General features: G+C 48.0%; 1 protein-coding gene across 1 annotated transcript in view; it reads right to left on the minus strand.

Annotated features, from left to right (window-relative positions):
- PLPP3 (phospholipid phosphatase 3) overlaps positions 1–27,268 on the minus strand; it is a 46,091-nt gene that overhangs the window by 13,976 nt on the left and 4,847 nt on the right. The window contains exons 2-4 of the mRNA XM_075508835.1: positions 6,431–6,588; positions 1,368–1,651; positions 538–595 (exon numbers count right to left, since the gene is read on the minus strand). Coding sequence (XP_075364950.1) covers positions 538–595; positions 1,368–1,651; positions 6,431–6,588 — 500 coding nt within the window. The remainder of the gene's footprint in view (positions 1–537; positions 596–1,367; positions 1,652–6,430; positions 6,589–27,268) is intronic.

Raw genomic sequence — 27,268 nt, forward strand, 5'->3', positions numbered from 1 at the left:
GAAGCACCTTGGCAGCCGCCGCGGCCCCAGCCCCGGCGCAGGAAGGGTAGAGCCATTTCTCAGTGACAAAGAAAAACAAGTCTCAGCTCTCGGCTCCGGATCCAGGCGGGTAGAGGCTGCTCCACCTGCTCCGCTGGCACATTTGGGAACCAGGCTTCACCCCCCCACATCTTCCCCCTCCATCGATGCAACGTTTTGGCTCGCCCCAAACTCTCCCCAGTGGAAACCGCAACGTGGGGTGGACAAAATTGCACGGGTCGTCCTCAGATTTAGCAGGATTCGGATTTAATTGCAGCCTTGGCTACGTCCCAAAGCTGCACAGCTCAGCTATCGCCCCAGGCGTCTCCATCCCAAATAACACCACAGGGGCCGAGAGTGGATCTTTCCACCACCGGCTTTTTCAGGTTTTTTTTTCAACCGACCCTCTATCTCCAATGCTCATCGTGCCGTTATTGCTACCAAACGCGGGTGAGTGCCTCGGGAAAGGGGGTCAGGGGATAAATCAGCTCAATCTCAAGCAAGGCTGAGGTTACTTACCACCAAATACAGCATGGTGTAGAGGGAGAAGGACGCGTGCCCGGAGAAGAAGGATTTTCTGCAAAACAAAGTAGGTGCTAAGAACCAGCCACTACAATCTTTGGTATTATAATTTTACATGTAATATGGTGACTTGCCTGCTGCTACCAAGAGGGTGCCAGAGCAGAGGGACCCCCAACCCCCAACCTTTTGGGTTATAAAACCCCTGTTATTCGCCCCGCTTGCTCACGAGGCAGAAAATGAATGGATGGACAGGATGCTCGCATTGTTCATCCCTTCCTGGCCCCTACTTGTGGGACAGCAGTTATTTCCAGGATAGCCCGATAACTCATCGTCTCGCCTCAGATAACCAGGAAACCGTAAAGAAATAAGAAGTGAGCAACTACTCCGGTCGCTTAATTGCGGCATGCGAAACATGCTCCTGGAAATGTCCGACTTGAGCATCTGATGGATTTGACGGAGAGCTCGAAGGGAAGGCGCTGGCAGCCCTGCCCGCGTGGAGCCTCCGCGGAGGAGATCCCGCTGCTCCGCCGCCTGGGACGGCTGGAGCTGCTCACCATGAGCTCAGCTCTTACGGTGAATTCCCACATTGAGCAACTGCTCGGGGAAACAATAGTGTAGGAGTAAAGAGAAAGGAAAAGAAATATTATTCAGCTGAGTCCCGCGACTCCCAAGGGAAACGGCCCGTCGCTGGCAGATGGAGTTACAGCCTCCGCAGAAAAAGCAGCGTTTGGATCATCTATTGCCGGCAGAGAAACCCCAAGACGTATTTACCGTGGGACACCATTTTGGTGGTGGCAACCCATCGCTTTGACTCCACGGGCTCTCACCTGGCTTCCTGGACCTTGCTGTCGCTTCCCCTGCAGGTGTAGTTTTGGATGTAAACTCCCTTAGCGCAGTTGATGGTAGAGAAATCCAAATCGCAAACATCCAGGAAATGCGGCCGCAAGCGCCCGACGGACACTTTGGCAATGTCTGTGAAGGACTGGCTGATGGCGCAGCCGAAAACGAAGCAGCCCACCTGCTTGTAGAGCGCTGCCACGTAGGGGTTCTGGATAAAGGAGCGCGACTTCTCCTTCAGGTAGTGGATTCGGTACAGCTCTCCCGTTATAATCTGCGGGGGAAACACAGCAGAGAGGTTAGAGAGCAGGAAAGACGCCGTGTAAAACCGGCCAAGGGTGGCAAATACAGGGCCAAGACAGCTCTTCACGCTCTGAGCATCTCAAACCAGGACTCTGCTTCCACAGCGAGGAAGGAGAGCCCATAGCCCGGTACCTCTCCCGTCCTCTTCCTCTTCCCTCTCGAGAAGAGATTGCACTGCTCCAAATGGTGTTTATAGAATAAGCCGATAAACAAGAAGAAAGGAAAAAAAAAAGCTAGATTTTGGTTTAGCGCGTTGGCATATCTTTACAGAAGTGAAATAGTACCCCAGATCTATACCAGCAAAGCGGAAAAAAAAAATTTAACATAAACCAGATAAAGAATTAGTGTGCGTTTGGGAAGGAGGGGCCAGATCCGCTACCCTCGTATCAAACTGACTTTGGAGGAACAACCTGCTTATCTTCCTCTCTGAAAACCACGAACACAACAGGGGAAGATTCAGAAAGGCCAACACTTTTCAAATTCTGGCCCAAAATTTGCCGCCACCAGACCCAATTCAAGCCACTCAAAGCCTCCGTAAACAGCAGCTATTTCTGGGCATTTCAAGGGGTCTCGCCATTGCACGGCAGGAAATTAGGTATTTCTTGTGACGGGGTGCTGGTGTTTGACAATATTGCCGTAAGTCACAGTCAGGGAGCAGAGGACCTGACTTCTCACAATCCTGACTCTTAAAAGGTGGGTTAATGAAAATCAGGCTGTGAAATGAAGTCCAAACGTCTCGCCTCTCCCAAAGAGGCAAAGGCTTAAATTGTTCTCCATCATGTTACACACCTAGTTTTTGAGCTCCAGATTTACAGCTTTAGGATTTTATTCATTACTTTAAATGTTTTTATACCTGAGTAATAAATCGAGGTGGGTTTTTTTTTTTTTTTTTCGGCTGCCCCCTTGTTCCTGCCCCTCTCTAGTCACAAGGACTGTGATATGTAAAATTAACTGTCAGGAAAACTGCCTTCATGTTAATCCCTTTCTGGAGCAGCCAGCAATATTCCTCCCGGCGTGGCAGCCTGCCAGTGGCATGCAGGAGACAAGGCTCCCCTGCCTACCTTTTTTAAAAGCTTGGCACAACCTTTGGAAACTAATAAACTGGAAAAGTATGGCAATTAGACTAAGAGGAGATGAAGCTGTATCATTGTTAGAACTCGCTCGTACCGTGGCTTGAAAAAGCTAAGGTTGACCTAAGGCAGCCGAAATGGCAGCTAAGCAGGCTTTATCAAAGAGAGATACAACTACAATAATAAAAAAATAAAGGCCAAACCAGAGCACTCTGCTACCATGCACAGAAATACTTTGGGTGGCTGCACCACCATTCGGGGTTTACATGTCACCGCTGAGATTTACTCTTGGAAATCTGGTTGCGACCAAGAGTTGTCTGGGGAGCTGCAGCTAACCAGCTCCAGCATCGTTTTAATGCTCTCAGACTCCAAAGACCGTGGTTTATCTCCATTTTGGACCACCTTCCAGCACAAGCTGGCAGCCAGGCAATCTACTGGCACGAGAACCGCAGAGGAAGGTTGGAGCATCTCCCGCTCCTCTGGCAGGAGGCAACTCCAGGGTGTCCTGGATGGACACGGATGCTCCTGCACAAGGGCACGGCCACCGCCTGCAGCCTCCCGAAAGCCTAAATTCGCAAGAAGGGGAGCCACAAGGCTCAAAACTCATGGCTTTTGCAGAGGGCAGATGAGCTGAATTAAGGCCGACATCTGATACCGGAGGATGTGCCCTTACTCCAAACTCACAAACAGATCCGCGTAAACCTGAGGCTCTTGGCCTGGGAAAGGCATGTGACCAACAAAAGTCTGGGGATTAATATTTTTCTCTCACCGTTGGTGGTCTGGGTAATTGCACACATGTAGCAGATTGTAAATTGGAGACTTCATTCCCTTGCTAACACGCTGCTGGGCAGCCATGAACCCTCCCCGCTTAGTTAAAGCCATAGCTCAACCTTAATGAGAAGCTAAAAATTGGGTAAACTTGGTTTTTTGGCAGTGCCGTCCCAGATAAAGCAGGACGGTGAAAAACTAATGCAGCACAGATGTGCACGAACTGAAAGGACATCCTGAAAAAAATAATAAGTCTTAAAGATATTAAGCTCTTCTTATGCCTTGCAATTCTGGCGAGCCAGCCGCGTAGGACATATGCTGTGCCTATGTGGCGGGTACAGCTCCCGGGGGACTGTCACACACATTTAGGAAAGATGATCACTAGAGAGAAGCTAATATCAAACTTTTCTGTCTGTGAATGCCTTTTGCAGACATTTGGTTCTCGTGCCCATTTTATCATTATCATAAGGTATCACCAGCAATCCAATTAGCCTGTAATTACTTTTAGAGCTTTTCTAATCACTTACGTCTCTGGTGTATCATTCTCTGTGTCTAATCACATTGAAGCGTATTACCTTCAACTGTAAAACAATCAGCTAATCTGGCTATGTAACTTAGATCATCTAGAAAATGAATTTTCTTAGGTATTTTTCATAGGCTTTCAAGACCTGTCAGGTGTGGGGAGAGGGGGTGGCTCAGCAGCGGTACCCATATGAGGCTCAGGAAGAGGAAAACGTCACCTTCCCCTGCCCATCCTGGGGACCATCAACACGCTTCTGTACCCAAGATGACCAAATTAACCATCTTCCAGCAGGAAGAGCAGTCAGGAGAGATGCGAGAGCGCACGGCCCAGGGACACGAGCCTCTCCAGGGTGATCTGCATGGAAATGTGCCTACAGTCAGTAAACATATAGGTATTAAAACCAAATGCAATATCCTCTCACATCCTGATCGAAGCAAAGGTCTTCGCCTCTGCTGTTTACTTAATGAGCACTCTTGAGTGTCCTCAAGCCATTTAAAACATGACCTGGACCTTTTACCCTGGGCCAGACTGCCCACGACGCCACGTAAAGCAAGGGCGTGAAATTTTGGCTGTGCCATCCAAAACGCCAGCTCCCTGGAAGTCCTCATAACCGCTGTCCTGCCTTGCGAAGGCAAACGTTGTGAGCGAAAGGAGCGGAGTCAGTGCTTTGTGGATTTGGAATGAATTCCTATTATGCTACAGTAATTCTGGTATCTGGGTTACATCTGAAAAAAGAGGTCGGGCTGACTTGAATTTTCCATGCACGCTGCCATAGCAAAGAAATCTGTTGCTTCAATTCCTCGTTAGCCGTTTGTATCACTCAACAGCAAATAACCGAGCTTTTGAATTTACCTCATTAAGTTACATTTGTTGTGGGCACAGCTAAACCAGGGCAGAAACATCTAATTCTTTGGGGATTTTCTTTCTCTTTTAATTGACCTGCTATTTCGTGGTAGAAAGCTGATGGATCACATAGGCAGCTGATTATGTTTCCAGTTTCTCTTCCAACTCCTGTATTTGCCACCGCCTCATTACTGATCAGAAGCACACTCCGCATGGAGCCAGCGTGCCGATAGCTCAGGCAGTAATGCGAAAATGAAGGGCTTTTTCATTTCGTTTTTATGGCTTTTCCACACTCGGGGGTAATTCACCTGCAGGGTAAAATTCTGCCGTGTTTATAGAATTGGGGGTCTGGCACCTTTCGGGCTTGTTTTGAGGAGGGAGGGGGCATAGGAACAAGGCAGTGGTGGGGACCTACTTTGCTAAGCGAGTGTACGTGGTCAGGAAATGACGGAGAGATCAGGAAATGATGGAGATATTCACGGCATGAAGCAGCAAGGCTGAGGACGCAGTATTACCAAAGCAGGCACCATGCCATGCTAAAATCCCTATTGCCCGTGACATTGCTCCTACGAGGAAAGATGAAAGCTAGGAGGGGAACAAGTGCTCCTGACCTCTCCATCTCCATCCCTCCCCAGGTGAAGGACCAAGAAGAAGGCAGCACCTCTGGGAAAGCACCTGAGCTGTGCTGGCAGCGGGTGAGAAGGAAAACGTAGGTACTTTTCACAGGGGAATTTCATCTTCAGCTGGAAGCGTTTAACCAACAACCAGGAGACAGCTCTTGCCTCCTGCCCCAGCACCAGACACATGCTGGCATAAGGAGGCTCAGCTCCATGGGCTGAATTCAGCTTTTTGGCTGACGTATAAAGCTCTCGCCGTGCAATTGTTTCCTAGCACAGCTCTAGGAAAAACTGGCAGGAAAAGAGAAATAAGGAGGCATTGGGAAGGTGGTGCGTTAACTACTTTTTACTGTGAGGACTCTGGGAATACGCTCCCCGTGGAAAGTTTTAATTGTCTTTTTAATATGGCTGTAATATACAATCTCTTAAAAATCTAATACTAACCTGTGAAACTTTTCCAGGCACTGGTTAGCTGAAAAGATGTATCTTTTTTTTTTTTTTTTTTTTTTAAAAACCTTATAAAATAGGCAAATACCAAGAGTTATTTGAATAGGGACAAACCATGCCAAGTCGTTATTGACACTCAAGTCTTTTTGCTTCTACTCTGAACTCATACCGGAGGGTGAAAAAGCTCTTGTGGAGCTCACAGACTTGCCCAAACAGCTTTGGGCCTGTTTATGGGCTTCAAGAGTAATCTGATTCCTCCCTTTACAAGCTTTCATTTGCAAATGTCTACTGCTCCACCCTCACACGGAAGTCAGGTAATCGCACAGGAGATGCGCGCCTCGGTAGATAGTACCGACGCAGCAGCAAGACGGCCTTAAACCCCCGACACCGACGGGCAGTTGGTCACATCGGCTAAAGAGGTGACAAAAAGCCATCGAGGATGCCCAAGGGACAGGAGAGGAGGTTTCGGAGGTGGTACTTACGGCGAGGATGGCGATGAGGATGCCCGCAGCACACAGCACTGCGTCGTTGATTGTCTCCATTGTCTTCAGCGGGTACCTGATGCTGTCGTCGTCGCAGTAGAAGCCCCGCTGGTAGGGCTGGATTGTGCTCGTTTCAATGATGAGGAATGGCAACCCGGCTAGAAAGGAGGGGAGACGATAACCAAACCCATCAGCAACACAGGCAAACACAAACAACTTGCCAAAAAAAACCCAAAACCCCCAAACAAAAAAAAAAGACCCAACTAGAAAACCCCTTGCAAACCATGCAGCACCGTTCCTGATGCTGTTCGTTTCATATCGCTATCTTTCCAAAGGGAACAGCACTGGGATTTGTTTTTCCAAGTCGCTCTTGCGGGGAAAAAGCATCTCCTCTGTTATGGTTATCAGATGCCTGCCCTGCCTGGTTTCAGTTAAGCCTTGTGCATTGCAAATATTAACTTACAGGAACGGACCCCTAAAGCAATCCCTCTGCAAAAAGCCATGAAAACGAATCTGGCGCTTTTCTCCAGGGAGGGCCCAATGCTTTGCCGAGTGCCCCACGGCAGGGCAGCCCAGAGCTGTGCAAACAAACACCGCAGGATCCAGTATCAGCACAGCCTCTCCTACCTGGTCAGCCCAGCTACACTCCATCCCCATTATTTTTATGCCTCTGAAGCCTTCCTCGGCTCCCTCCTCTCTGTATTTACAGGGTATATGTATGGATGTACCTGCTAATGCCATAAGACTATGTGCTTTGAGCAGCTGTGGGACACCCATCCTTGACCCATCCGTGCAAGGGGAACCTGAGCACGCACCCAGCCAGCCCCTCCACAAGAGCTGCTGAACTCCCATCAGAGCCCGTTCACCCTCAATCCCATTAAAGCCCCGTGAAATCTGTTTTTAAACGCTGTTTGTGAACCCCCCTGTGCAGGAGACCTGCATCTGCACAGCTCGGTTGGACCTCTGCACCAGGCATGGAGCAGATGGGCTCAAAAAGAGGGGGTGATGGGTTAAGACACACACTATGGAGGGGACACCTCAAAATTGCTGCACGTCTATAACTCCTTATTCTTCTAAGTCGTTCAGACAAATACAGCATTGCCTCAAACCTGGAAGGACAGCCCCAGGGTATTTCCCAGCCACAATGTTACCTGGGGCAGGGCACCCTCCTTCTCTTCGCCTCAGTTTCCCCATCCATCTTTGCTATCAAGCCCATCATGGAGAGGAACAGTACATGCCCACCAAACCAAGCCCCAGATTCCCTGAAACCCGTGTTCAGAGTAAATCACAAACCACAAGGTACAGGAAACCCTCCTCCCGCTTGCAGAGCGAAACCCAGGTAAGGGGAAAACAAACGCAGAGCGGTTCAAACTGTCCTTGGGCCAAGACAACAGGTCTCACACCCAGATCCTACAGTAAGCACTAGGGAATATTTGTCGACCACTAACTTGCTTAAGTATCTGTGGGTTTGTTTACACAGCGAGAAGTCTAAGACATCAGAAGGTTTTTCCTTCTAAAATTTAAAAAAAAAAAAAAAAAAAACAAAAAAAACCCCAAACCCCACGCTGTTGATTTTCAGCAAAATTTGCCCATAGTACATTTTTAGTGATCACGATCTGCTAGATGTGATTAGCAAACGTACCATCCAGGGAGTTAAAAAGTGCCATCAAAATGACGTCCCCCATCTCCACGTGAACGACTTTTCTGTATTTCACTTTGCACAATCCGTTTTGGCTCCTTTTCTTACATGTTAATAGGTTTGCCTAATCCAGGATTATTAGGGGGTTTTGTTAGTCTTAAGAAAAGGGAAAGTCCCCATCATCTGCTCCGTGTGAGGAGGTACCACCACATACAGACCTGAAGCCTCTCGGGTACCCAAGAGCAGCCAGGGCCACCGCTCAGGACCCCTTTCAGATCCTCTCTAAAAACTCTGGAAATGGGTTAATCGCAAGTGCCGGGCCCCACGGCGCTTGGCAGGGCAGCACGGTTTCCACCCCACGTGTGAACGGGCGAGGAAAGGTTTCAGAACCGTCCGCCCAGCTCAGATTTGGTAAATAAAAATCGGACATCTTGTGTGAATCCAGTTGATCTTCATTCCACTATTTAACCGTTTTGATGCCTAGCCAGCTTGGCCCCAAAACACGCCTCTGATGCCAGCAATCCGATATTAATAGGCGACTTAAAAAAAATCCTTAGTTTCCCAATGAAAAATTGCAGGAGAAGAGCTAATGTCACTTGGCACGATCCAGTTTCACATGCACTTGAAGCAGCGGCGTAACAGTTGAACTCGGGGAGTAGACATGCCACGGTTACGTGGCTTATTGTTATTTCTCCAGTTCCTCTTGTTAATAGCTTTCACATGACAGGTCTGTAAAACACATGTTCCCACAGACAATAAAATACATCTGAAAGCTAAAACTGGCTTTAAAAAAAAAAAAAAAAAAAAAAGACAATAGTGTTCCTATATATTATGTGAACCCAGGAATAATAAAGATTTGTTTTCCCTTCATTCATTGAACAGCATGGGGTAGTATTTCCGCGTTTCAATTATACGTACGCTTGCCACAGCTATAATAAGAGCATAACTGACCTATATGGTATACATTTTCTTAAAGTGCGCATAGGCATAGTTTAGAAAATCCAATGGGTTTGTTTTCTCTCCTACAAACTTGTGGTTTAGTGGGATATTGCCAATCAAATCTTGACATTTTTCCAGCAAAACAGTAACCTCAGATTCCCTTTTTTTCCCCCCTCCCCCCCCCCCCCTTTTTTTTTTAACATGAGAAACATAAACATACTCTCCATAGCTGAACGGATATTACTTAGAAGACATAACATGCCTTTGATTTCAAGGGCTGGGGGAGAGGCTGCTCTTTCAGCCGTCATTACCCAGGGAAGAGAAGACCCCAGCCCATGGCGAACAGTAAACCGTGCTCAAGATGGCTCTTCTTCCACAAGGTTATTTCTTGGAGGAGATGTTGTCTAAGTGACTAGGTCACCACCCACATTTTTTTTGGCAAGGGGGTTCCAGCACGGAGAAGCCTGTAGCGGTGCCAAAAGGCAGCCAGAGAATGGGTTTTGCAGAAAAATACTACAGAGGGAAGGCTGGAAGAAGACAGAAAATTAAATGCCGAGAGAGCTGGCTTTGGGATCCCTCAGCAAAACACCACAGAGACATTATTCACGCTAGGAGATCTGCCGGAGGCAAAGGTAGCCAGAAATGGGGCTACAGCCCACACGCCCTTGGAAATGGAAGGCAAGCAGCATAGGGTTGTACCACGAAGATGGTACCTCTGGCCTCATCCCCTCTTCTGCCCCAGTCTACGTCTTCGATGCAGCGTTTTAATAGGAAATTCAGATTATGCATCCCTGGCTGCAGTGATCTATATCTACAAATTCAACAGCCGAACCCCGTAAAGGTACTAAGCTTTCAACCTCCACCACTTCCCATCCCTACCCATGGTACAAAACTATTGAGAATGCAAGAGGTACATTTCATAAAACGGTAACGAATGGTGACTTGCATTGAAGTGAGCAATGGACGTACACAGCAGGCAAAAAATTACAGTGATTTTGGGGATGGTCACTCTTCTCCAAAAATGGTCCTATTTGGCCGTTCTGTCTGCGGCTACAACTCACCTACATGTACAGACCTACAGCAAAATCTTTAGTAACACTGTAGAAGGGCCTCACATCCTCCTTAATACTGGACGATTATGCTGAGAAATTACACAGCAACCTGTGGACCATACCCTCAGGCATGGAGGCAACCCTGGCACATCCATATAGGACTGTACAACCAGAGAAGTACTATTATCCCCATCTCACAGACAGGAAACTAAAGCACAGAACAAAGGGATTTGCTTATTCCAATGCAAAAAAAAGTAAATGGAGCCGAGATTACCTTCTGAAATGTAACATCCTTCACAAGGCGAAGGAAAGGGGTTTTTTCCCTTATATAAAAAGGATTTTTTGCTTTAATAACAGAACAAGGAAATCCCAACCACATGCTTTTATCTAACTATGCTGTAGGAGATCAAACAGGGCTCCAAACCATGAGCATAAGAGGAATCTCTTGGGGACTGATCCTGCCCCATCCAAGCCCACGGGAGTTTTGCCACGGGGTCCATGGTGTGGCAAGCGGCTCGGCCCCGCTCCGAGCGGCACGGAGCACGTGTGGACACTAACAAATTGTGCGAGGCACCGCAGGACACTGTGGGGCTGGACATTGAAAAATGATGTTGCTTTTGTTGGGAGGAAGTCCAAGTGACTTGGTGACCTCTAACCGCTGGTGTCCTATGCTAAGATATCTCAGTGCAGGGTTTAAATTTATTTGTCTTTCCATTTAATAAAGCCAATCGAGTTTGGAAATCTAGCACCAAGGTAAAAATATTCCTTTCCTTGGTTAGCACTTTTACTAAGAGGCAATTAATAGGCAATAATCCTGGGAAGGCTGGCAGCATGAAAGCTAATACTCCACCACCAAGCCTAAACAAAAGCCCTTGCAAAACCCCCATGTACTTCTCCTGAAATGTACATAAAACCAAAGGCAGAAGAAAAAAGGGCTCTGTGTTGGGTACAGCACTTTGAATCCCAGAGTCTTTGAAAAGTTAACACTTGTGCAGATTTAATGGGGGGGAAAAAAAAAAAAAATTAAAAAGGGGATAAGCTTTCGTCGGCCACGTATTGGAAAAGCTGCAGAGGGAGCAGGAGGGGAAGAGGTGTTTCTGCAGTGACCCACCCATGCAGCTCCCGTCTTCCCAGCCCAACCTTCACCTCTGCGCTAAATTAAACACCATCATGGTCTTTTTTTTTTTTTTTTCATGTTTGGTTTTGACAGAGGTTGGCTTTTTTCCACTAAATCTTTCTTCTTTCAACCCTGCGGGTCAGTGGGATGTTGCTGGCTATCTCAACAAAGCAATGGTAATTTCTAAACAAGCACTCTGTGATGTGTTTGGCTGCCGGTGTCCAGGCCCTGGGCGTGTTTTTAAGGTTTCGGTAGATTAGACATCTATCTTAATAAGTGAAAAAGATCATTAAATAATTTGGCAGGGCTGAGCAGGGCATCTAATTCCTCATTCAAGACACACTCTGTAAATATTTGGGTACCTACAAGTGATGGGCTTTCTATCTGAAGTACTTAGTGGCTGATCTTGGGTACATATAAACCTTATTTGGTTTACAACATTTGTGCATGTTTTAAAACACATAAAAACTAGATTAGCCTACAGAAGGCTTTTATTGGGGCTTTAAAAGTGGGCTTCCCAACTTTTAGAGAAGAATTGCAGCACTGCAGATCAGCCTTGGCAGCTGCGGCAAGAGTGAACAACTCAAAGCCAGTTGACACTGTGTGTGTGTGTGTGTGTATATATATATATATATATATATATATACATACATATACACACACATATATATACACACAGAGAGATAAAATTTAATAACACAAAGAATAGAAGTATTTCCACATTTCCATCATATCAGGTATATGCTGGCAATCACAACAGGGCCTGATTCTGCACCAGCACCAACAAAACGGGCCGGGGAAGGAGGGGTAGGAGCTTGGGCAACCAAAAATAATCTCAAGGGACCTGATCCACAGCCCAGAGGTAGCCAAAGGAAGGATCCCGCTGCAGGCTGGCTTGGGCCATTATGTTGGGATTTTCAGAGGTCTTGAAAGCGTCAGTGATGTGCCTCCTCCCCAATGTTTTTTGACTGAGTCTGGATACTTGATGTCCATATATTCGCAAGAGACAACTAGACTAGCATCAGAAATACAGAGTTACCTTCAACTCTCTATTACCTGCTCAGTCTTAATTGTTCTTCACCTTGGTTCCAGCAGTCCAGAAGACTGCTCTGGCATCTGCCTGTATTTTGGAAACACATCTAATATCTCTGTTTGCAAAACAGGTTCCCATTCAACTCTATTACAATTGCACTACTCTCAGCTACAGAGACGCATAAGGATAGACGATTCTCCAAACACGCAAACAAACCCTAGACTTTACTGTAGAACAGGTACCTGCTTTAGAGTCCTAAAGAACCTATAAACAAGGATCAGCATATATTGCATTTCTCTGATCTGACCTGTTTGGAAAAGTCCTAGGACACAACGGGTTGATTTCTATTAAAAAAAAAAAAATATTAGTTCATTTCCTACTTGCTGTAGGGTCTCCCATGTAACTCCCACTAACCTTTGTGCCTACCTATGTCAATCTGTCCGGTGTCCTTCCTGTCAAGAGGGTGACATTTCAGTCCGCTTTATTATTATTAGTTATATTTCAGCCAAATCATAGGAACTTCAACATAAACCTCACCATTTTTAGGTCCACCAGCTGCTACAGAGTCCGGGAGACTTCCTAGTGGGCAGACAGGTTCATTTTGACCGAGATGATGATATTTTCTGGGTTCTTACTTTTGGGGTTTTTTTGTTCGTTTTGTTTTTTTAATAAGAACTGGTTATTCAGGAACGCTGGGCAAAATGCCTTCTCATGCCTGCTAGTGCAATAGCAAATAGGAAGAAAGCCAAGAATATTCATTTTCTGTATGGACAACCCTATAACACTGTTGACCCCAAGCTGCAGAGGCATTTGAGAAAAGCCTCTAAAAGGAACTGGTGGTGGTGGCAGGAATGACAGGTATCTCTACCTCCTGCCCAAACCCATCATCCAGAGACGTACCCATCCTTTGCGGTAAATACAGCCCTGTGCAGCCTGGCGCATGCTTATTGACCCAGCCATCCTGGGAGAATATTATAGAAAAGCTCTTGGTCACAGATACTTTAAACCAAAGCTCAAATTATTCTCACGCACTGAAAATTCCTCTGGATTCGAAACCTTGGTAGAAACGTTTCCTCGTGCGGCTGGAGCACGACGTGCCAGCCCGTGCTCCGCGAGCTCCAGGTGAATGGGAGTGCTGCCATTGGTTTTGCTGGGAGAAATACTGCTCTTTTCGAGAGTACCTGTTACCTATTTCCAGAGGTAAACACCACGTACAAAGGAAGAAAGAGGAGAAGGGAATTCTAAGAAGTGTGTTAATATGTTCCTCCTGGGAGTTTGGCATAAGCTGCTGTATTAAAAGAGCTTTATATTAAAGTGCACATATATTATTAATACCTAAAAAATGCATTAATAAGAACAAAAGGTCTTATCCAAGCCACAATACCTAGATGCGTATAAAATTCTGCATTTGTGGGGTAAAACAGATTTAAGCCAGACTGGCCGACCAGCAAAAGTTGGAGAGGGTGAATATGAAAGACATTATCAATGGGAACCCAGAGCCAGCTCCAGTCAAACATGATGGAAACAAAGCCATCATTTCGCATGGTCTAGAGCAAGGAATAAAATGCGATACACCATGAAAACCTCAACGCGTCAGCATCTTTTGAGGCACCTCTATACATCCAAGTGCTTTGGAAGGTCTCACAGATAGGACCAGTCTGACCTAGGATGACCCAGCTTGAATAGAGGGAAGGGGAAAAAAAAAAAAAAAATTAAAAATGTGTCTGTGAACTCTGCAATACTCAGGGCAAATGGATTGTGTGAAAAATACACTGCGACTATTATGTTTTCAATTACAAACGAAGCGAACACGGTTTACTCTGCCGGTCAGGGGGTTTGGAACGAGCCCTGCCTCGCCACGACTCCGCCGGGCTCTGCCTTCGAGGAAGGGCTCGGACCCCTGCCTGGCCCCGGCAACGCTCGCACTGCGGGAAAGGGGCACGACACCCCATTTCCTTGGGGCAAATCTGGGAGCTTTCTTCCAAACCGATGTAAGGGTGAGCAGAGCTGCTGCTCCCCTTCATCCACATCATCCCATTGACACATATCGGTTGCGTGGACCCTAATATTTCCCCATGTAGTAACAAATCTGTTCCACTCCATCAGCCTCTATTCAAGAGGCAAGTTTTGTGGGCTGTAGGTGTTGTTTTAATATACAAAATATCAAGCAGAGACTCCTTATCTCAGCTTATTGCCCCCAAACACCACCACGTATAAGCCCTGGCCCCTTCTCTTTGCCCAGCCACGCCAAACCCTAACAAGACCGAGTGGAAATATAAAACTGCAGCCAACACGAGGCAGTCCACAAAATTCTCTTGATTATTTTTAAAATCAATATAGGTGCAAAGCTTTTGAAGCAAAAATAAAGCCACTTCGCCTGGTCAACATCAGGTCCATCAAAAAAAAAAAAAAAAAAAATTCATCTCCTGAACTTTCCAAGCTTCCTTTCCCCCTTCCCGGAGCATCCTGGCCAGGCACTGCAGCCGTAATTAAGCACGTTTTTGGGAGCAACTGCCCCTGTGCAGGAGGAGGCAAAGCCCGTGTCTACAGCACTGAAGCCTGCCGCGAGTAGCTTTCTGACCCAGTTCTGTCAATGTACCTATTGTAAACGCAAAATCCTTCTTCGGATTTGAAGCAGCAGCCACCTGCACAAATAAGGCCAGGTTATAACTCTGTAACCAAATACAAGCACTGAAAGCTTAAAAAGTTTGTAGTCCAAAAGGCACTTCTGACCTCTTCCTTAAAAGTTCACTAATCACTTTTAATTCATAATTTATTTCCTCTTAATATACTTGCTTTATATAATACCCCCCTTCCCCCCCCCCCCCCCCCCCCTCCTTTCTTTTTTCTGGAAGTTCCCCAGGAGAAAATGGTATTACACAACTCCCTTGATTAACTGGAAATGAAACTTTTCCCCCTCAGTAGTCGAGATTTGGTAGAGTTTCCAGGATATAACGCATGGTACAGAGTGCTGAAAGAAAGGCAAAAAAACGTGAGCGTGGGTGGAAATGATCCAAAGGCCCTTCGAGCGATGGGGGTTTGATCTCGGTGGTCCCCAGAGCAGAGCTCAGTAAGGCTTTGCCTATTCACCGATGGGTTAAAAAGGTGTAAGATCATCTCTTTTCTCCCTCATCTGTATTTTGACTGCAGTTACTGCATAGAGTAGCATCCTAACGTATAACAATACACGATATAACTGAGACTGCGCTGGTACCCAGGTAATATTAAAAAAAAAAAAAAAAAAAATCATGCTCCTAATTAAAATAGCTTCATATTATGGGGAGGGCAGACTTTGCCGGGGAAGGCAGAGGTGGGTTGGCTGCTGCCTGGGCAGCGCTGCCACCACGCTGCCCGCAGAAGCTTCAGTTACTTTGGCAAAAAGCAGCTGGGAATGGGATATTTCGGTTGCAAGCCATCACCCGCAGCAACAGAGGTGCCCACCCCGCGCTCCTCTCAAGGAGGAGATGAATTACCTACCCTGACCCATCTGCCCCTAGACGAGCCCCTGTGAATTATTTAGGTCCCTGAAAGCTGAATGGAGATTTTTTTGGGGACAGTATGGTTCCATGCTGCGCACCATCTCAGACTCCTGGGTGCTTTTTATCCCTCTAAGAAACTGCATAGTCTGCAAATCCAGGTGATGCAGCAGTGTCATACCAACACCTAAAACTTCACCACCCTCTTCTGCAAGCACAGGGCCACCGCTGGCACAGGGGCCGGCCACCGCGGGCACGGCCACCTTGTCACACCCGGTGTCACACCAGCCCCTTTCCCATGCACAGCCCAAACCTTGCCGTGATGGCTGCGTTTTGCAGCCAGGTGACATTTCGTAGCCCTCTTTCCTCAGGGGACGGTATAAATCAGGTCAGCACAGGCAACGGCCAAGTCTCTATTCACACTGACTCAAGGGACACAACGTGTACTCTGCTCTTCAAAACCAAAAATGGATGACTCCCAATTTCCCTTTCCAGCCCCCCTGTAACAATGTCGTGCCCTGCTGTCAAGGAACGTGTGAATAAATTGGGGAAAAAAGGTTAAAGAAGCCCAAGGGAATAGCAGTCCCTTTTTCTTTATTGTGGTTAATTTTGACAAAGGCTCTTCTGTTCCCCCCTCCCCCTTTTTTTTTTTTTTTTTTTGGAAGGGCTTCGTGCCAAGTTGCATTATTCCTCTTCACCATGGTACTGCCATGAAACCCGCCTGGTATGTTTGCCTGAAAATCGCAGGTTTTCATGGAAATCGTTTTTATCTCAACAACAACTCCCTTTGTCACCTCAGACATGAAAAGAAGAGGAGAAGGGCTCAGGCTCAACTCCAATCCCAGCAACAAAACACGTGCAGAAAAGCACCACGACCCTCCAAAACTTGCCTCACGAAAGCCTGCCCTCCCAACGGGGCAGAAAACCTCCAAAAACCCTTTTACCACCTCCCTCGTAACACCGATGCGACCGCAGACGCGCGCGACGCGCTGCAACCCACTTTGCACGGCCTCCGTTTTAAGCCCTTTGATGCTTGGGAAAAGACCGTACCATCGGTGGGGTGGTTTTGAAGGATTTTTAAATGGAAATAGTTTCTTTTCTTGCAGCCCGTCGTGGCAACCGGAGCCCGCTGGCTCCTGTCAGCGAGGCGGGAGCTCAGCAGCTCATAGGGGGTGTCCTCTATTTCCAGCCTATTTACTGCTCCCTTGAGAAAGGCACCTATAGATGCTCTGGTTCTCAGACGGGGAGTTTGGAGGGACTCGGTTATTCAACAAACCAACCCTTTCTAAATGCTGTCAAAGGAGTGATTTGATGCCTTTCAGTGCTTACTATACAAAACGCTGAAAGACCAGTGAACTTCAAAAGCCGCAGAAGCGGAGCTGGAGTTTGGCAGGAGTTCATTAGCTGCCTGTGTCCTTCTGTGTGTGGCTTGTAATTACATGCAGACCCGATGCCAAATCCTCATCTACCGAGGGGTACCAATTAACGTGCTGCGGGATGATTCACAGGTAGCTGATGTCGAGATTTATACAACCGGCATGGCAAATAACGCATGGTTTTCTGGCGTTTTGGTTTTTTTTTTTGGTTTTGGGGGGTTGTTGTTGTTGTTGTTGGGGGGGGGGGGGGTTGTTTTTTCTTTTTTTTTTTTTTTTTTTAAGCTGGCCTTTTTTTCCTCTTTTCAAGTTATTGTACAAGTAAGGTTTTGGCAGCAAAATTGGGATTGTCCAGCCTGTTCCCAGGCCACAAACTGGTGGGCCTGATCCTTCTGTCTTTGCGCACCAGTATCTGCAGGGACACGCGCGTCCCTTGGTGCACGGGCCAAGGGCTTGCAAGTTGAGCCACCTACTGTATTTTCCCTTTGTATAAAGCATACTTTTCTGCTCCAAGGAGAAAAACTCTAAAATTGAGGCACAGTTTGCACGCCATACTTGCCATTCCTGCTGCTTGCACCCTCTTACTCCTATAGTAAAACAGTAACAGCAGGAGTTTTAACAGCAGCTGGAGAAGCTGTGGAAGCAGGTACCTAAAAATGATAATTCACCTCGGGGGGGGGGGGGGGGGGGGGGGGGGAATGTATATAAAGCTGCATCTCCTGCAGGAAAATATAACAGTTATTGGACCTTCAGGGGAAAAAAAGAATAAATAAAAAAATAAAGAAGCAAGCCCTTCTCTTACACGAGATCTGCATCCCTTTGCAGCCAGCTGGCTCCCAATGCAGCCCTTGGCAATTAAAACCTTGGGAAGTCAAACACAACGGCACGGAAACGAACCTTTTGTTTTCCTGCTTTTTCATTCTTGTCTTGCGTTTGATCCCCCAACAGAAACGCAGGTACCCATTTCTCTAGCTAAAGGGAAACCACGGGCCCAGAGGAGCATCTTGGCACTGACTTGGAGCAGATCTCCAAGCAGCCTGGTTTGCCATCACCGTTGGCTTTCCCATGGAGGACAGGAGACCCAGCCCTCGTTTCCTTCTTCTACTCGACTTTCTACTTTCCAAAAACCAAGGCAAGTCCACTGAACTTCTCTTCCCCGCAGTCTGCAGCATCTCAACGGCCTCCTGTCCCCAGAGCCACCACGAAATGAATGGCACATGAGGTGGGCACGATTTCAGATTTACTGGAGGTTTGATGCTCCTGCGCAGAAATGAGACTGTAAACAGGGGCAGCAAGAGGGAATTTACCAAAATGGTCAGCCTTGATCTCATACTGCTCCCAAAGGCACCAGCCACAGGACAACCATGCACCCAGTCACGGGTTCGGATGCATTATGGATATACGTATAACACCCAGAGACCCTCATTACCAGTAATTTGATGGCTTTTGCTCTTCTTCCTTTACCTTTGTCATACGGCTTTCCCCAAGAGCCAGTTTCTATGCTAATTTTTCTGAGAGTTGTTCGGCACGCAGACACCCATGTCTCCCACTCAACCCTCCAGACACCCCCATTTCCATACATTTTCCTCTCTCCATAGGAGAAGCGGTTTCTCCATCACACTTCTTGCTCCCATACCATTGCAAAACGCCTTCAGCCCTGGGAGATAACTCAACGCCAGAAGGGCTGCGAGCACAACCCAACACTCGCACCACTTCATCCTTCTAATAAACCTTTCACTGCATTTGACACGATACAGCTCTTGTCCAGCCATTAAAGCTTTCTTGCTTATCAGGAGAATTTTTAATCAACTAGAAGGGAAAACATGGCCTGACATTTTATTGCTTCCTTGCGCTTTGCTTTTAGATGTTTCAGTTTTCTCCAATTTGTATTCTTGCTAATCTCTTTAACCAGGGATCAGGGGAAAGCCTGAAGTCTTTCATGCCCAGCAGCTTCCCCCTGGATAATTTGGAAGCAGGGCAGGCAGAGAAGCATGGGGAAAGCCGGGGGGGGGGGGCTCATGGTGGAGTGGGAGAAGAAGGCACCAGGCACCAAGCTCTCACACTCACTGCAGGTTCTGGGACATGGTTTTGTCCTGGCCACAATTACAAAACAACAAACAACGTCTGTGGGGAAGGGTCATAAGAAGTTCAGCTTTCCTCTATTAAAACCATCTGGTGCCTATAAAAAAAAAAAAAAAAAAACCACCCAAAACCCAACTGGTTGGTTGGGATGGTGGGTAGCACCTCCTCCCTGCTCGGCTCTTCCTGGCACTTCTGGAGAGCGTGGTGCCACTCGGAGGTGTCACCGCGAGGGACAGGGCCGCCGTGGGAACCGGGGGCCCGGCAGACGGACACCCTGCTTTGCATCCCTCTTGCCGCGAAGAAGGTGCCCCAGCATCCCCCTCATTTCACTTGTCCTTATCGGAGCCAGGCCCTTCTTTAGGAGGTGCCTGTCCCCCAGCACCCGGGGCTCCTGCCAGAGTGCCCTCGGCGAGCCTGTCAGCGGCCTCTGCTTTCCGAGCAAAATAAAATAACTCTACCAGGCCAGCGTGGGACCCAGCAAAGGGTTTCTCCAGGTCGGAGACACCGACAGGTCCCCCTCCAGCATCGACTGCGAGCGGCATCGCCAAACCTGCAGGGGAGGTGGGGCAGGGGATGGGAACCTTTATTTTTCCTTTATTAAAAAAAAAAAAAAAAAAAGCCTAAACCTCTCCTTTGTTTCCAACAGAAATAAAAGGGGGGGGGGGGGGGGTAGGAGAAAAAGAAAAGAGAGGAGCGCTTACAGCCAGTTCCCCAGCCTGTAATACAAAACCGCGCTGTGCTGGGAAACCTTACACCGCGCGGCATCCAGCTCATGTACTCCTGCTCCGCTCGCCGCCTCCCGGATGCTTCCCCAAGCCCAAACTGCCCTTGAGAGAAGCCAAGCCTCAGCCTCTGCTGAAAAGCCTCTTTGTTTGGATTCCCTTTCCAAATCAGCGTATCCTGAGATTGAACTCCCTCCCACCCCTCTGCAGGGCTTTTTAATGTTCAGATGCCTTTGGCAGCAGCCAGATTTGCCAGCAGGTTTGTGGTCCTGTAATAGCGTTCAAAACCTCGGTGCTGGGGCACGTACAGTGCTAGGAACTTTCTTCACGTTAAAGGAGAGAGAAGGGGGGGGGGGGGGGGAGAAAGTATCGCAGAATTACTTCAAACGATCCTTTAATCGTGAATTGCGAACAGAGGAGCTAAGTTCTCCGTAATTAAACAATAGCTTTAATCAGCCTTCAATAGCCTACATTAAGGCTCACTAGCGAGCTGGAGAAGCACTTTTTCCCCCTCTCTCTAACTGGAATAATTGAAAGAAAACTAGACAAGGCATCAGAGAAACCCAGGCACGGGGTCTGGTCCATACGTTCATCACCAAGAGGGTTCGACGCCAACTGCTGCCATGAGCTTTCCATGCAACCTCAAGTCCACCACTCATTGCACCCAGAGATTAAATGCGTTTTCCTGCACTGCCCACTCCGTCTGCAAGCTCAGGGACACAAGCGTGCTACATCCTTACAGCCCCTGGCACGGAACGGGGCGCCCCGTCTCCCTTGGGGTTTGCAAGCACCCCAAAATCCCGCAATCCCACAAAGGGCAGGAGATATGGTACTCCCATGGCAGGACCTCTTGTCTAGCACAGACCCACCGGAGACCCACAAATAGCACCAAGGCAATAATTTCAGTCATCACTCGGAGCAAAACACAGCAGATCTTGCAGCACGGGACTGTATCGGGAACATCAGCCCTGCACCTCGCCCCGACACCAAAGGGAAAATCAACCCTCTTCTCCGAAACCAGCCTCAGGACTTGAAGCAATTTCGCTGGGGAAAAGTTGTTTTTCACTTGTAGTTCACTTTTTAATCTACCTCAGCGTTGTATCTTTCTCTGTGAAAGCAAAGCGCTGAGCATTGAAGCAGGTGGATTTTCAGACTGTGGACCCAATCCTGCGTTCATAAAGCAATATCCAGTTTTGCAGACAACTTGAGCGAGAGCAAAAGCCAAGTCCCTTATGTTACATCCACAATCCAGATGCGTCCCAAGCTCCATCCCACTTGTCTGGCTGTTTTAAACACGCTACGTCCCCAGACCCTGCAGTAGCTCTTAGAGCTTTAGGCACTGGAAAACTTCTTTGTGCCCATGCACGCAGTGATTTATCAAAACAGGCTTTCTCTAAAACACTATTTGACTTTTCCATGGGTTTATGCATTTGACAAAGACTCATGCCAGCTCAGTCAGAAAAATAAATGCCACAAAACTTCTCCTTTAAGGAAAAAAAAAAAAAAAAACCAACCACCCAACCCTCACAGCCCAATGCTTTAGAAATGCTTCTACATGCTAATCAGCCTCCTATTCAGCTCCAGACTGAATAGGACTCCAACAATGACAAAGAAATACGCTGAACCTATTCCACATTTCATCCCCTTCACTCAAAATGTTGCTGTTACCTTGGTTTTCAGCCGCTTTGTGGGAGCTGCAGCAGAATGACAGCTGCATGCTAAAGCCACAGGGATGGCCAAGAAAACGAGGAGTGTTAGATGCAAAAATATCCATCCCGGATTATGAGAAAAAAATAGGGAATTATTTAATGAGATAGTCACTGATGCGGCAAACTTTGATAAGAATAAATAAGGGGAAAAAAAAACAACCCACAACAACAATAAAAAATGAGGCCTCTACTGAAAACATAGCCTCTTGTGGTCAGGCAGCAAAGGGAATTTTTTCTTAGCTTGGCAAGTACGAGTAGGCTGAAGCCCCCCCCGAGGCCTTCCTTTGAGAATTAGCCATTTGTGTTCTGTATTAGCAAGCGGCAGATGTCTCGGTGCACCTTTCCCGCATATCCTTCGCCAGAAAAGCTCCAGCTCTTATTTTGGGAACAGAGGAGCCAGTTCCTGCTGCAACACCGGGTGACGCGAGGTCGTTTCCCTTTTCTGCAGAACACGGGAGCATGGGAACGGAGCCGCCCGGCAAAGCTTTCACAGGGACGGAGGTGGGAAGCTCCGGGACAGGTACACGCGTGTCCTAGGGACACGCTTCGGCCCGAGCCCCGGGAGCCGCAGGCCTCCTCCGCGGTTGCACATCGCTGAGGATCTGATTTCAAAAGATAGCTCGGGAGGCAGGCGATGGCCTGGCAGGACTGGCAAAAGCACTGAAGTTTGCAGCTTCACCGAAATGGTTAGGAATTAGGGGAACCTCGGTAGCTCTGAAAGCCCCACTGGGCACCTGGGTGCGTCTGCACTGGAAATGCTGCCTTCAAAGCGTGCCCTCACCCTCACCGGGCTCCAGCTCCCTGCCCACGCACGGAGGTGATGCTCCTTCACGCTCCCCGTCTCCTTAGATTAGAAATTCCCAGAGGCACAACCCTGTGACATGCCTGGGCAGGACTGAGGGCAGCAGGGCTCAAATCCTGGCACAGGACTCCTCTGGGTCCTTGGCTGGGCTGCAACCCAGGAATCGAAGGGAGAAGCAGCTCCCCAAAAAGCAAGGGCCATCTGATCTGCGATCAAAGAGCAGCTTCAGAAACCTGCGAACACCAAACTGATTCACAGCTATCGACTTCAAAGGAGTTCTGCCGCCTGCCATCAGCTTACCGGCCATCCAAAATTACTCCGTGAGCATCACTCAGAACATAAACGCGCCCAGCGTTCACTGACCAGACCTGCTTACCACGCTATTTTGGACTCTCCCTTTGGAAACTAACACTTTAAAGAGCGTTGGGCTTTGCAGAAAAGCCTCGGAAGCCCTCAAAATGCTTGGGGTGCAGGACCGGTCGCCACGGCCGCCGCGCTGCTACAAAGACCAGAGCAAAGACCTCGCTGTCAGCATCGGTGGGAACGATAACCAGGGCTGGGCTGGCTGCTCGCTCCCGCCAGCCTCAAGCTGAGCCTTGCAGCCAGGCTTAAAGAAAGGCCCATCGCACCACCCCAAAACAGAGGCCATAAATAACTTGCCAAGCATCAAGAAGACAGGAAGCCCAGACCCCGTTTGGCACATCGGCTTTCAAATTCAGCGGCTGGATGTTTTGAGGCAACGCGATGACGTCTCAGCTTTGCAAAAGCATGTGCTGAATTAACCGCAATGCAATTAGTATCTGCGTGCAGTGCCTGTCTCCGGTACATGCATGATCAGACCCAGGGGCACTGCTGTAAAAGCTTTCAAAAATGGCTGTCATTCTCACCCATTTCCAGTAAAACCAGGTGAAAGCTAATTACAGGATGCCATGCAGCTTGTCACTTCCTTTGCGCGGCAGCAGGCTACAACCCTGACACTGCTGCGAGAAGCGAGCTCTCAGAGGGAGCATCCTTTCTTTCAAGAGGATGGCTGCCCCAAACCGCTAACTTTTGCTTTTTCTGTTTAAACCCGTGGAAGGCAGAACCACGCTGTTCTCGCTTCCTCCGACCGGCAAAGGCGAAGCGGCTCCAAGAGGTACAGCCTGCCATCTGCAAACTCCCAAAGCGGAGAAGGACACCTCCATGCCACAGCCACCTTCGGTGTTCAGGGCGAAGTCTGGGTTAGCCCAGCAATGCCAATCCAGCCTCAATTTGCTGTGTGTCTCGGGCACCGTACGCTAAGCCCACTGATATGTTTTATCAGAAAGGCTGGAGGCATCTCCCAAGCTTCTCTGTGCTATGGTCGACACAGCTTTCATGTCTTTTTAGGCAAGGGATGAAAAATTATGGGAAAGTACTAGAGGATTATGAACACTCTCACCGATTCAGTGTCACCAGCACTGTCAGACCAACTGCAGCTTCATTTGGGCTTTGGCTGGCAGCCCCAGCCTAGCCCTGTAGCTCCTGACTGAGAACACCATATGCTCCGATAAGACAAGCTCATATATGGGTGCGAGCTACAGGCAACGCTGGAACAAGAACACACGCCATAAAGAGCGCAGGCATCTTCAGAGCATCAGAAGCTCTGGAGTTAAGTTACATGTTCTGCTTAGAACGTTTACTTGATGCGGAGAGTCGGTTTTCAACCCTCTGTCTTCAAAACATCCAACACACGTGAAAAACAAGCCCACTTACGTGACCAACTTGAAAGGATGGAGTTTATAGGAATTTCTGATACTTAGAAACCCGCCAGGACAAACCTAATTTTTGAACTTGTTAATACATTGTCTTGGTAACGAACTTATGCTGAAGGTAAGTTTTCCAATGGTTTGCGTCAAAAGCTCTATGAAGACACTTCAAATTCTTCTTTTTTGGTGACGTTCTGCCTCCTCGGGTCTAACTCGAGGAGCAGCTTCCTCTGATCGTGATCCCACCGCCACAACTAAGCCATCGCGTGCAGCGAAAAGGCAAGAAGGGATTCTTGAGCGTGACTTCCCGACAGCTGCTCCAACACAACCCCGCACACGGACACCCGATAAGAATAAATTCTGCGCCAAGGAGCTTTTCACCTGCTCAAATCGTGGAGCAGGTAGCGCTTCTCCAAGGTAGACGTCACGGGAGAGAGCAAAACCGGGATAGACGGGGTGGCTTTGAAAGGGATATCACTGCCCTTCTGGGAAAGGGGCCGTGCCGATCCACGAGGAGATGTGACGGGGCAGCCTCTTCCCAGCTTTCGGTGAGACCCCCCCAGCCGAGGTATCTGCGAAGCCGCACCGAAGGCTGGGCGCCGGCAGGACCCTCGCGCAGGCAGGGGTGCAGCTGGCAGCACCGCGTTAGCGCGGGGGAAGCACAGAGGGCTGCTTCGGCCTCTGCCGTACCAGGGGTCCCACAACTCTGGCATCAGCCGGGGGGGGGGGGGGGGGGGGAATCATTAAGCGTATTCAGAAAACTGACTTCAGACTTTAACATTACAGAATAAGTGCTGGATTATTTTTATTCACCTCTTTTTTTGAGGCTTTATCATTCACTTGATTCTCATTTTCAAGCCTTTTTTTTTTTTTGAAATATGAAACCTGACCTATCAAGAAAACCAATACAACTGCAGAAGCCAGGGCCCTAAGACGGAACAAAAAGAAAGAAAACAAAAAAAATACGACAGCACTCGTACTAAAACCCCAGCTGGCATCCTGCTGCGCAGGAGGGAAAGCCGCATCCGGGGAGGGGGTTTCCCTGTTGTCCCCCCCACCCACCCCGGGACACAGCCCGGGGCCGGGGGAAGCCGCCCTTCTCAGCACCGGCCGTGTGGATGCCGGGAGAGGAGAGTTTGAAGGCTGCTGCCTCTCCCCACGCTGCCTTCAACAGGCATGCCCTTGTTCGAGGCGCAGGCAGACTGGGCGACCACAACGGTCCCTTCTGGATTACCACGGATGAAGCGGGAGCATTGTACGAACGGAACGGAGAGGATGGAGTCTGCTCCGCCAGAGCAAGCTACGGAGCAGAGCTGGGGCTTTCCCCCCCCCTTTTTTAAGTCATTTCAGACAGGGATGGAGGCATGCAAACAGCCTTCCTATCTCAGATGCAGGCACTGAGGAGGAGCCCTGGTTTGCAAGACTGTGCCCGTGCAGCACGGGTTCCCCAGCTGTGGTATGCAAACCATCTTTGGGCACATGCATCTGGAGGATATACTGTCAGCCTGTATCTAGGCAAACAAAGTCAGACCAAAACAGCCTAAGAAAGGCATGCATATTAAATTGAGATTTAAAGGGTATAAAAATAATCTGTTTGATCTGGGAGAGATGTTTATATTATTTTCTGTGCTCACTACAAACAGACAATTAAAAAGAAAAAAAAAAAAAAAGTGTCATCCACTGTAATTGTGATGCCATCTCCTGCCTGTCTCAGCAGCAGGTACACAGGATTCAAAGCACTTCTGGCCATGAAGCAGTTGCACATAATTCTGCTTTCCTGGAGACACATCTTCAGGCTGTCCAAATTCCACCGACTCGCGAAAGGCAGCAGATTTATACCCCTGAGGACTCAGTCTGCCATAGGTACAGCATTTCCTTGTTCTGCAATTAACACCTCGAGTATAATTGTCACTAATAACCTGCTCTTGATACGTGTTTTTGGTTTTTATAAAGCCAACGCAAAAAAAAAAAAAAAAAAAAGTGTATTTTAAACACTTCCAAAATATTTCTCTCGTCCTTTCTTCCAGTCATCTTTGGGTCCTTTGGTCTTTCAAGAGAGGGTCAAAACTAAGGATGGGTATCACGCTTAGATGCTGACTGTTGGTTTAATAAGAAGCTTTTTAAGGCTCAAAATACCTCCTTTACTCCCCAATGACGGTGGGATAAAACCCATGCCAAGATGCCACCTCTGCAAACCTGCCTTTGCCAAAGCACTTCCAGACCAGCCATCCCCGAGACAGACCCCGCTGCCTCGCAGGGAGCTCGCTGCCGCCAAGAGATCCTACAGGTATTAAAATAAGCAATACATAAACATTAATGACCAAACCCCATCTAGGGACGCTCAAAACACGATGACGACTCTCCACCTACGCAGCTTCTCACGTGTGGTATGGACTCAGTCCTCCCCAACACGGAGGAGACACGGCATGGAGAAGACAACACCAAGGCGTTGGGACCGTCCGGCTGGTTTAGTGCAGTTGGATCTCGTTGTCCCTTGCAGAAAATAAGAAACGGTTGGGGCAGCACTTTCTTCACAACTGTATAGAAAGACGTTACCTACACGACGAGCGAGGCCTGCGCAGCAGGGTAGTCTTAAAAATAATAATAATAAAAAAAAAAAACCAACACACAACACCCAAACAAAGCGAAGTTGCTTAGCTCATCAAATTCAACTTTACAGCACCCAAATAACTCTAACCTCATCTTTAATGCCTCCCACTCCTTACACTTAAATGACAATCCCAGGCCTGTTTGCGCCGATTTTCGTGACGGAGCGACAGGGCCCCTGGCAGAGCCCAAACCCTTCTCGCTTCTGAAAGCTGGACAACGACACAATTTTCTACACGGAAGAGGAAAGCTAACAGTAATCTAAACTGTTAGCCCAAATTATAAGATTATATCCCCACTTACATAAACATGGCGAGGTCCTGCTAGCATAAACATTTACGTTCAAAGTTCATTTTAGCATCAAGCTTGCTACAGAAGAGAAGATGCCAAATTTGTGAGAAAGTTGAAGAGATATTAAGGTCATAAGAGGCCTATCCATCTGTTGCTTCAAAACCTCCCAAAGGCAGTAAAACCTGTGTTGTACAGATTAACTGGGGCTGACAGAAGAGAGAAAATTAAATTAGAGACAGAAAATAAGAAGGGCAGTAAATTATGTGCAG

Source organism: Mycteria americana, chromosome 7, assembly GCF_035582795.1.
Source record: "Mycteria americana isolate JAX WOST 10 ecotype Jacksonville Zoo and Gardens chromosome 7, USCA_MyAme_1.0, whole genome shotgun sequence".
Taxonomy (NCBI): domain Eukaryota; kingdom Metazoa; phylum Chordata; class Aves; order Ciconiiformes; family Ciconiidae; genus Mycteria; species Mycteria americana.